We start from the raw sequence: 12,183 nt of genomic DNA on the forward strand, positions 1-12,183 counted from the left end.
AATTTTGCATTTAAGGTAGACACTTCAATATTATTTGTGTGTCCACTATTAATTAATACTAATTGACTTTGTTTTTTTTATAATTATGTCCTGTATGTTTTACTTGAAATTAACATGATTACATCATCAATAATAATAAAAATAAATACTAATTTATGTTTATAGATTCAACTTTGATGTTGTTGTAGGGTTTAATTTTTTATTTTCTTCATTCTTAAAAAAATAATTTTAAACTAAACATTTCAAATTTCTTACTTTTTTATTTTTATTTTGTAAAAACTCATTTCTTTATTCATTAATTATATTTCTAACTATTTTAAACATTAAAAATATTTATTTTTTAATGCATTCTAAATTAAAATTATAAAAAAAATTAATTTATTATTTATTTTTGAAATGATACTATATAGGGAAATAAAAAATAAAATGGTGCTAGATTAAGAAATAAAAACAAATAGGTGCTAGATAGAGAAATAAAAACAAAAGAGTGCTAGATAGGGAAATAAAAGTGTAAATTGTGCTAGATAAGAAATTTACCCCACTAAAATCATGTTATTTTAAAATAATTTTAATTTAAATATACTACACAATAAAATACACCAATCACATTTCTTTAAATTTTTTTAAAGTTAAAGTTTTATCAATTGATAATTATCCTTCCATAGTCTAGGTAAAAAAAAATTCCAACACTTTCTCATGTAGTAATCTCAGTCCCTGTTCTCCAGATTTATGATCATATCATCATCAACCACTATTAATTAATACTAATTGACTTTGTTTTTTTTATAATTATGTCCTGTATGTTTTACTTGAAATTAACATGATTACATCATCAATAATAATAAAAATAAATACTAATTTATGTTTATAGATTCAACTTTGATGTTGTTGTAGGGTTTAATTTTTTATTTTCTTCATTCTTAAAAAAATAATTTTAAACTAAACATTTCAAATTTCTTACTTTTTTATTTTTATTTTGTAAAAACTCATTTCTTTATTCATTAATTATATTTCTAACTATTTTAAACATTAAAAATATTTATTTTTTAATGCATTCTAAATTAAAATTATAAAAAAAATTAATTTATTATTTATTTTTGAAATGATACTATATAGGGAAATAAAAAATAAAATGGTGCTAGATTAAGAAATAAAAACAAATAGGTGCTAGATAGAGAAATAAAAACAAAAGAGTGCTAGATAGGGAAATAAAAGTGTAAATTGTGCTAGATAAGAAATTTACCCCACTAAAATCATGTTATTTTAAAATAATTTTAATTTAAATATACTACACAATAAAATACACCAATCACATTTCTTTAAATTTTTTTAAAGTTAAAGTTTTATCAATTGATAATTATCCTTCCATAGTCTAGGTAAAAAAAAATTCCAACACTTTCTCATGTAGTAATCTCAGTCCCTGTTCTCCAGATTTATGATCATATCATCATCAACCATTTCCAAATACCTCACCTCCACCAAGTTCGTATACCATACAAGGGAAGAAGTGCGAGAATAACTCGTCGGTCTCTTGTAAAGCATTCCGACGCTACCACACGTACACCTTCCCGCGCTCTTCGAACGTACACCTCACTATGTAGCCACCATTATCAATATTGAAAGCTCATAATTAAAGTGACCGCACGGTGTAATATTTGTGGTCTTACAATTGGTATGTATAAAATTAAAATATTAAAAATACTGAAACTAAATTAGAAAAAATAGACAAATAAAAATGGTATTAAAAAAGAAAAAAAAACTATGTCCCCACAACCAACCTCCCCAATTCAATTTTGAGAAAGCGCCATTGGTCGTCTTGTCAAATCTCGCAAGGCCAAATCGATTCTGCATATATATATATAAGTGCGTGTGCGCGAGTCACTGAATTCATAGCACTATTCATTAGATCTCGTTATTGCAGAGCGAAATGGCGATGTTGTTGAAGCACGTGAGGGCGTCGTCGTCGCTGCTGAAGCAGCACGTGACCCGCGCGCACCTGCTGTCGCGGCCGTTCACCACGACCGAGGGCCACCGTCCCTCCATCGTCCACAAACGCAGCCTCGACATCCTCCACGATCCTTGGTTCAACAAAGTATTTTCTCTCGTTTTTTATTTTCTATGTTTTTGTGTGGAAAATCGATCAGATTGTGATGATTTCGATTGTATAAGCTGTTTTGAATTGAAAATAAGCTAGTTCGCACACAAAACTCCTTTGTTTTTAAAATTTAATAGGTGGTGGATAGTTTTGCAATTTGTTTAGGCATTGTTTGGGTGGATATCTTGAGCAAATGGTAATTTGAAGGTCTAGATATTTTCGTAAGCTTCAGATTGACTCTATTTAAATAAACTTATTCATGAACAATTACACATGAAAGACAATAAGGAGGCAAAGTGAATTGGGTTCGTGAAGTTTTTATAAGTTACAACCATCTTATATACTTAACTTTTATGGAAGTTCTCTGGTTTATTTTGTCAAAAAGCAGAAGTATACAATTTAGTTTTAGTTTATTGGAGAAGTTTAAGTCATTTTTGTTTTTCTATAAGTGCTTATGAAGAAGTATTAATACTGGGCCATAGATAATGAAAATAAGCTTAAAACAGCTTACATGAGTTTTAGATGTTGTTTATAAGTTCACCAAACTAGCATAAAATGCTTTGCAAATGTCTATTATTATAGAGAAGTTCAAATAAGGAGAAAATAAGTGTAGACTAATGAGATCCTAGTCATGATAATCTAATTGAGGCTTCGGCGTTGCTAAGTTAATCCAAACACCATTTTTCTTTTTCTAAATTTAAGAGGTGGTGACTAATTTTTCAATTTATATAGGCATTTGTGCTGAATAACTTAAAACAAGTGACAGTTTGAAGTTAAGCTTCAATTTATGGATCATTAAAATAAACTTAAAATGGCTCATATAGTTTCAGAAATTGTTTATAAGTTAGACTCCTTTGGATAATTTTTTCTCTAAACACTTCTAGGAGAAAATAAAATAAAATAAAATGAATTGTTTCTCTTATGAATTTAGAATATTATATGCACTTAAGCTTTCAGAGAAGTTAAATGAAATATCTTCAATAAAGGTTAATTTAAGTTCATTAGTTGATTTTAGCTCATGGGTGAAACTCAATTGATCTTACTTTATATTTGCTCTTTTAAATGCGTATGAGAAAATGCTCTGCAAATGCAGGTTACACATGAGTCCAAGAAGGGTGAAAATAAGTGTTGCCACCCTTTAGTCTTGGTAGTTTAGTTAAGGCTTCAATGATTCTATCTTGCTTTTATGTATGCAGTTTTTTACTATCATAAATGCTGTTTGCTTATTTTGTGTTACTTTTATCTTAATTTGAAGTTTTCAAATTGTTTAAATAATACTTTCGTAAGCTGCTATTGATTAGATAAAGTTTGAAGTAATTTTATTAATTTTTCTTAGTTTGTTTTGTAATTTTGTTTATACGAAATGGACTTTTTGTGTACATAGTTTGAGGCATTGTGCATGTTCCTGGTCATGGGTCTTTTCAGGTGGGTTTTCTGTTTGGTATGTTGACCCCAAATTGATTTTGAATCATTGAATGAAAAATGGGAATAAAAGTGCTATAACAAATTTTTGTTTAAGCAAATAGAGCTAAGTAACCCTAGTGCAATCATCAGTAAAGATTACAAACCAATGTGCCCCAGAGATATTAGGTACAGTAGATGATCCCCATATATCACTATGGATTAACTGGAAAGGTTGTGAGTTCTAATTTTTCTAATGGGAAAAGATACATGAGTGTGTTTAGGTAATTCACCACCCTCACATTGCAGGTTTGAGGTATTCAAATTTTAAAATAAATGGGGAAACATAATTTTTAAAACAGAAAGTGATGGATGCCCGCAGCGATATTGGTATAACCAAAGAGTGTCCTTTGTTGCGTAATCAGAAGAATTATGTTGTAATTAAGTGCAGATTCCATTCTATATTTATTAGGACAGATTTGCTAGTGATTTTATTTTATTTGATTTGTACAGTTGTAAACACTCATTATTTCTGGCTTTCATTACCTATTATTTCTTTCCTTAATTAGGTTGTAAAACAGTCTATAAATAGAGACTGTAATCACATTTGTAAAATACATCAGAAATACATTCCATCTATTTCTTTCAACTTCTTTATTTGATATGCTGAGTGGAGACATGGTGTTGATCAGCTTTGGATTCTTGAGATGGTTCTAGGTAGTAAAGTGCATTTCTTTCCTTAACAAGTCCAATCCTCCTCCCCTAGTCCTCCTCCTGTAAAACAGACAAAGATGGGGAAAGCATTGCAAAACAATTGAGGTCATATTTTAGTTTATTGATGGAAATAAGACTTGTAGAAAGTTTTGGGACATGTAGAACATTTTTAAGAATAACTTTGGAAGATAAATAAATATCTCCATATCCTGCAAGTGCAACTATAGCTATAGTGACATTGGCAACTAATTTTCCTAGTGCATGGAGATGGGGTTGAAGAATGGAAGAGTTGAGGTGAGTATGTCATATGATCTGTAGATCCTGAATCCACAATCCAATAGTTAGCACCATATGAAACACTCATACAACAAACATTAACTGAGAGAGCAAGAGAGTATAATTCAGAGGGTTTCTCAAGTGTTCCCAAAAGGTCTTTCTGTCTTTTTGATATCCACAATATTGAATCCTTCCTCAATTGATTTTGGATCATACATCATGGAGATACAAATCAGCAACTGGCTGTCAAATGGGTGATTTTAGAAAGAGAAAACAGCAATAAAGGCTGTTGCAATGAAACTGCAGCAATTAAGGTTGCACCCTCTTGAAGATAAAACGGCAAGGAAGGTTGTAAGTGGTAAATTGAAAACGGGGCTCCTGGAAAAACCTACTCTGATACCATGTGAAAAAAATGTGTAGGCAGAAAGCAATAATTGTGAAATTTCTTTTCTTTATCTTAGAAAGAAAGAATACATTGGTATTTATAGGAAAAACGAAATCCTCATAAAAGGAAATAAATCTCTTGAAATAAAGGAAGTAAATCTCCAGACATGAAGACTTTAAATCTGGACCAAATCTACCAAATGAACTCCTAATCCCAACACTTAATGTTAGGGATTTCTTCAAATCAATCTATATTTATTATCCAATCAATCTATATTTATTGTACAGTAAATGTGCATTATTTACACCCATATTTCAACACATTTGAAGCTAGGCACATCCCATTTCTTATAATTTGTTCCGAGTTATTCTTTAGAGGATACAATCCATAGATGAATTATCCTTGTCTTCTGCTTGCTTACTTGAGGCTAGAAAGTGCCCATGAATTATGTGGAAAATTTCATGCATTCTTATATTCTGTCTAGTCTATTTTTACATGTTGGATTAATAAATTTAAGATTTTGCTATTGAGTTTTTGCATCACCTTTTCTTTGGTGGATATTTTATAGTTTCCTATAAACTTGTATGTATTCTAGTATTATATTAACTTTGATATTTTAAAATTAGGGAACAGCTTTTTCCATGACAGAACGAGACCGTCTTGATCTACGAGGACTGCTTCCTCCGAATGTCATGTCTCCTGACCTACAGATCGAACGCTTCAGTATGTTTTTTTCCCCTAGTCCCAGGCCAATGTTGAATATACCAAATCAGTGTTGTGCTTGGTAGTAATTTTATTTTTGCATAATGGTGAGAGTGGTGTTAATGATTGAGATCCATCCTTCATTTTTTCATTAAATGGGAATTAGGTAGCTCAGGTCATTCAAATCAAGGCTTCTGCCATGGTTCATTTATCACTTTGGTTCATGGTACCTTTTATAATAAATAAAATGAATTTTTAAAAATAATCTGACTTTTGTCTGTGGAATAGTAACACTTTGTCCAGTGATATCTTCTGTTTCAGGTGTTTTATCAGTTTTAAAAAACTAAAGGCATTTGTTTTTCTATGTTCAGTGTCTTGAATGTGGTGTGTTGGTTGTCTACTCTCTCCACAAGGAGTAGAGTTTGAAGATCAACTAGTGGTCAGTTTCAATAGTTTGCAAGAGAAAGGGAGCATGACATGTGTTCCGCTTTATACGTATGGATTTGAATGTTGTATGGGAAAGGTTTTAGACATTTCACTGGTCATACCTTGAAGATAGGTTCATTTTGCTTCTTCGTGATATTTAGCTTGATGATACCTTTTTAATAGTTTACTCCTGATATTTAGAGGGATTGACAAATTGATTTTGAATTTTCTGATCTTGTGTTTTTGGTTGCTATATTATGCAATAATCTTCTCTTTTAGAGTTAAGTACACACAACTCTGAGATTTAATGAAACTACATAAACACTCTTTTTTTTTGAAGTTACCTTGACCACCCTTGTAAATAAAATCAATAGTGGTTAATGTTTTCAAAAAAATTAATTATTCAAGAAGTTTACAAATTTCTAGGAATGCACAAAGATTAGTTTGTTACATATGTTATGGTAATTTTTTTTTCTCTTTTATTTTGTTCCCATGGCAGCCCTCAATTGTTCTTTAGATAATTTTTGTTACGGATATATAAAGAGATTGGATAGCTTTGTATTTTTGAAACACTAGTTTACTTTTTTGTTCTATTTTAAAACTTTATTATGTGAAATGGTTTGGAATGAGATGATGCTGTGTTACTGCTTTGGACTGTGTGAAACAGTTCAAGGAGAACTCCTTTAATTGCTTTATTTATTTTTTCTTTAATTTCATTTTAAATGTTTTATTGTGATAGTTCTTCTTTGAGTTTCTGCAATAAGCGCTCTAGAGGCTGTTGCTGAATGTATTGCATATATTTGCCCATTTACACTGAAACTTTTTAGTATCTATCTGAAATATAGATGCAGGCAAATCATGCTTACAGTTGATGTTTTGGTGATGAGAAATAAGGATTCTGATTTTTTTTCTTATATATTTTATTTTCTTTTATAAAAAAATAGAGTATGCAAAAGCATCACCATATAACACATACTGGAGAAAAAGAATACTTAGGTATGTGAAGGGAAGAGATATGATTCAAATTGTATTTTGTACACCAGTATGAGAGGGTGCACAAAGAGCTCTACCACCCTGGAATAATGATTACAATATCTCTTATAGGATCCTACAATATCTTAATTGCCATAATTACAATGATTAATAATATCTCCTTGTAGATCAACAATATCTTTTCATAACTCAATACTCCCCTCAAGCTTATGAATGGATGGATATTTATCATTCCTAGCTTGCATGTGGGATCATGAAACCACTCTCTGTGAAGCCTCTTTGTAAACATATATGCTAGCTGAAGCCTTGATGGGATGTAGGAAGCACTAATAAGACTATTATCCATTTTTTATGAATTGTTGGTTTATTTGTATGTTTTTTGTCCTATCATGTTGAACTAGGTTGTGAGAAATACTAATAGCTAATTTATTATCGCAATAGAGGGGTCATAGGTTGTTCACACTTTACATTAAAATCACTCAAAATTATTTGCAACCATAACAATTCACCCCCCACCTTGCGCCATAGGTTGAAATTAAGCCTTTTGCATTGGACCTTACAACTACATATTGATTCTTACTTCTCCAAGTCACCAAGTTCCCTCCCAAGAACATGCAATACCCAGAGGTAGACCTCCTATTAGTGACAAACCTTGCACAATTTGCATCAATATACATCTCCATCTTTAATTTTCCATATTTCTTGGACAACAATTCCCTTCTTGGACTTGTTTTCAAATATTGAAGGATTCTCTATTCCTAGCATGCAAGTGTCGCTCTCTTGAATCATTGTGAGCTACCTGACCACAGTCACAACATAAGCTATGTTTGCCCTGGTGTGGACTAAGTAGATGAGCTTCTCTACAAGCCTCTGATATTGACCCTTATTCACTACAACTATCTTCATCACTCCCAATTATACGGTTTTACACTAACATTGTTTAACCCTAGAATTAGAAATAACATTTTGCTAAAATAGAAGACTAAAAAGAAGAATTTTTTTAATTGGAGGACTAAAGGAATTAATGACCCTGATTTGGAGGACTAAAAACATATTTAAGCCTTTAATCAATTTTTAAAAACTGTCACTCGATTAAATTCTTTTAGCAAATGTTGGGTAGAGCACTTTTGGCCACCTCCTCGGCATCATTAATGTCGTCTAACCCTACATACTGAAAGTAACCTTTTGCAGAATAGAAGGACTAAAAGATGAAATTTTTTAATTGGAGGACCAAAAGAAGTAGTGCTCGCAATTTGGTGGACTAAAAATATATTTTAAGCTTTTGTTACCAAATTCTCTTGTTTAGTTTCTATTACGTGGTGTATGTAACCAATTTTTCAATGTCTCTTCTTCCTAAATTCTAGGGTTCTTGGGTTCTCTTCGCGATGTATTCATACTTGTCCATGATTTTCACATCCCAGTCCTATGGAAAATCTGTTTCTGAGAAGCTCGATGATTCAAATTGATCATTTTGAACCAATGATCAAGTCACATAAGTTACAATGATTTGTTGTGAATTCGATGGTTATGTTATCTTACAGAAGAGGATTGCACACTTGATCATGTTAATCTTGAGTATGAAGTGTGGGAAGTTCAGGGTCAAACTTACTTGTTTGGCTGCAATCTACTCTCGAAAATCTGTTTTGTCTCGTGTTCTTAGATTGAATCACTCGTATGTGTTCTAGGAGAAGATTCATGAATACTTTGGCCTTCAATTGAAATCTCGCACGCATAATCTACGTTATGTGATGTGTGCAGTTCGTCTTGAAAGTATCTTCTAAAGATCAAGAGTTTTGTTGAACCCGTCAACGTCGGAGTTCTAATATGTCACGAATAATGTGTTAGTTGTTCGATTATTGAAGGCAAGAAACACACACTCTCTTCCACTGAAATTTAAGCTCTTTTTTTGGTCATGAAACACATCTTGTTTGACACATTAAAGAGTTGTTAGCTAAAAGTTAGAGTTGATAGCTACTACACCTAACTTTGGTCAGTGATCTTAATTCTTACTTTAGTTTAATCTCCAATCTTGCACCACCTCACAATTCCACAACTTGTACCTTTTGTCACACATGAACCTTCCTACACACCGCCTATCACTTCTAGTCCATCCACTTATGAGTTTGCTTCTATCCCTGTTCCAGCTCCAGTTGTCAGCACCTATCCTATTAAGACTTGGTCTAAATCTGGTATTCATTAGTCTGAAATTCATCCTTCCTTGTTCCTTACTCGTTCAGAACCTAAAGTAGTTAAGAAAGAACTTGAGGATTTGCTGGATTGCAACAATAAAATGATGCACTTCTGAAGCAAATTACATTGGATTTAGTTTCTTTACCTCCTCACAAACAAACTATTAGTTGCAAATGAGATTTTAGGGTCAAGGAAAATGCTGATGGCTCTATTATTAAATACAAAGCAAGGTTGTTGGCTATGGGGTTTCATCAAGTGCACAATGTTGATTTCCATGAAAAGTTTTTTCTAGTGGTAAAGTTCACTACCATCGAAGTTATTCTTATGCTTCTCTCTCATGGGTGGAAATTATTTCAGCTGAATGTTAATAACGCTTTTGTAAATGGTCTATTGGAAGAAACAATTTATATGACATCCACGTGGATTTGAAGTTGGGGATAGATATCTTGTTTGTAAGTTGAACAAGGCATTGCATAGGTTAAAGCAAGCCCCAAGACAATGGTTTGCAGTAATTTTCCCTTCAGTTTGGGTTTTTGGACAATAAATGTGATTCATCACTCTTTATTTACAGACATCAATCTCATTTGTCTATTTTATGGTATATGTTAATGATATCATAATTACTGGAAGCTCTATTACTTTAATTTAGCAACTTACAGCTAAACTCTATGCATTTTTTCCCCTCAAACAATTGTGTCATCTAGATTACTTTCTTGGTCTTGAAATCAAATATTTGCTAGACCATTCTATTGTTATGACTCAAGTAAATACATTTAGGACTTGCTTCACAAAACACATATGGCAGAAGCTCATTCCATTTCTTCCCCTATAGTTTATAACTGCAAATTATCTAAATTTGGGGCTGATCTCTTCTCAGATCCTACTTTATATTGACCAGTGGTAGGTGCTCAGCAATGTGCCACTCTCACTAGGTCAGAAATCAGCTTTGTTGTCAACATAGTTTGTCAATTTATAGCCAAACCACTGGAATCTCATTGGGCTGTGTTTAAATGAATTCTAATATGGACTACATCTTTGGTCTGCATCTCTTGCTTTTTCTATGTCACTTAAAGGCTTTTGTTATGCTGATTGAGCATCTGTGTTGATGACATACATTCTACTTCAAGAGCAGCCATCTATCTTGGTCCCAATCCACTTTTTTCAATTTGTTTTGTTTTTCTTATAGGCTAGATCAATGTGAAGTATTTTTCTTCTGAAAAATCCCACCCTTGAGTTTGAGGGGTGTATATAAATTAGTTAGAGCTGTTATTGCTAACAGCTCTCGTATTAATTAAATAAAGCTGTTAGTCGGCTAGCAACTATCTCCTCTGATGGAGCTTAGCTATAAATACTCTTGAAGCTATCTTATTTACATACTCTTGAACCTATCTTAGTTTTGTTACCAAATTCTTCTCATTCAGTTTCTTTTACAAGAAAAAACCAGATTAATATGTGAAAAAGAACTCAACCTAGACTGTAATTATTTATTATTACGTTTTTTATTATTATCCTACAATTTAACCAGTGCTAACATTCTTGTGTTAAACAGTGGTTGATCTGAAGAGGCTTGAAGTTCAAGCAAGGGATGGACCTTCTGATCCTAATGCGTTGGCCAAGTGGCGGATACTTAATCGCTTGCATGACAGGAATGAGACTATGTACTATAAGGTATATGTATATCCATTTTTTTCTATTGCACTCCTTTGATAACCAACAATTTTATTTCGAAACATTTGATGACAATTTAGGTGTCAATCAGTCACAGACTCAGACCGTAACGAGGTAGGTGACCCTCTAATTAACAGAATGTACAACTACGTAGATGATTAAGACAAAATATAAGTGCAACTGCCATGTAAGGTTTTTTACTATGGCATTTCTATTTCATTTTGGGAGTTCAGTGGCAAGTAAACTTTGATTCAACCTGCATCCCTTACGAACATTATGAGCTTTTTTGGGAGCTTTGGGTCAGGGTCTTCTATTTGCAGGGTAGTCTGTAATTGCAGTTCCTTAAAATTTATAGAAGTTTGTGTAGCATTAGAATTAATACCTACTTATAATTAAAAGATAAGATAAACTAAAACCATTTTCCATCAAAAGCTATTTGATGGTGTAGTTGTCCTAATTCCTACAAAACAGATCATTACCTATGGGATTCATGCCATCTTCAAGTTGGTCCTAGGACTTGGTCCTGCTTGAGCGAAAGGTCTTGGGCGAGGGTTGGTGGAGGGTTTTTTCTTTCTTGAACAGTAATTGGAGGGACTTCTGGGTTCACTGTGTTCTTGCATTTTTTTTTTCTCTTTTCTTTGTAGTATACATGCTGTATAATATTTTTATGCTCTGATTCTATAATTTTCTTTTGTATGAATGAAATGTTATCATCGAAGATGAAAATGTAATATAAAATAAACTTGTGTGTTCACGTGTGGAAGGGAAGGGGGTTTCTTTCTTGGATAGTACAAATGGATTGGAAAGATATTCCTAGTTTTAGCTATCTCCTATTTGCTCATATGTCTTTTACCTAAAACTTTATTCTCTAATTCCGTGTTGTTTTTCACTTTGAATTAAATATTATTGTCACATAGAAAAGGAAAGTGAGCCATTCTGACATTACAATGCAAGTGAAATCTTTTTGGAGAGCAAATATAAAACCAGTAATGATGTGAACCCAAGAACATGATAGGGATATGATATGAACATGTTATGGATTCAATAAGAGTTGGAATATGATTAGGCACTTTTTAAGAATTCGATCAATGTTCTTAATCATTCAAGAACTCACCAAATCACAAGAACCAAGCCAAACTCACATAGAAACCCATTTTTGGACATATGAACCGAATGCAATCAAGGAAGAACACAAACGCACCGATTGAAACTCCAAGAAGCACAATTAAAATCATAAGAACAGCAAACTAAGACAAACTACCGAATTTGAACACAAACTAAACAAGTTCTACCGATTGAATCAACAAGAAACAACAAAGACATGTTTTAGAGT

General features: G+C 32.3%; 1 protein-coding gene across 1 annotated transcript in view; it reads left to right on the plus strand.

Moving 5' to 3' along the window:
• The first annotated feature begins 1,761 nt into the window (after window positions 1-1,761).
• LOC137819767 (NAD-dependent malic enzyme 62 kDa isoform, mitochondrial) overlaps window positions 1,762-12,183 on the plus strand; it is a 54,777-nt gene continuing 44,355 nt past the window's right edge. The window contains exons 1-3 of the mRNA XM_068623744.1: window positions 1,762-2,092; window positions 5,498-5,594; window positions 10,732-10,850. Of these exons, the coding sequence (XP_068479845.1) occupies window positions 1,928-2,092; window positions 5,498-5,594; window positions 10,732-10,850 (381 nt within the window). The 5' untranslated portion in view covers window positions 1,762-1,927. The remainder of the gene's footprint in view (window positions 2,093-5,497; window positions 5,595-10,731; window positions 10,851-12,183) is intronic.

The sequence above is a fragment of the Phaseolus vulgaris genome, chromosome 10 (assembly GCF_000499845.2).
Source record: "Phaseolus vulgaris cultivar G19833 chromosome 10, P. vulgaris v2.0, whole genome shotgun sequence".
NCBI lineage: Eukaryota > Viridiplantae > Streptophyta > Magnoliopsida > Fabales > Fabaceae > Phaseolus > Phaseolus vulgaris.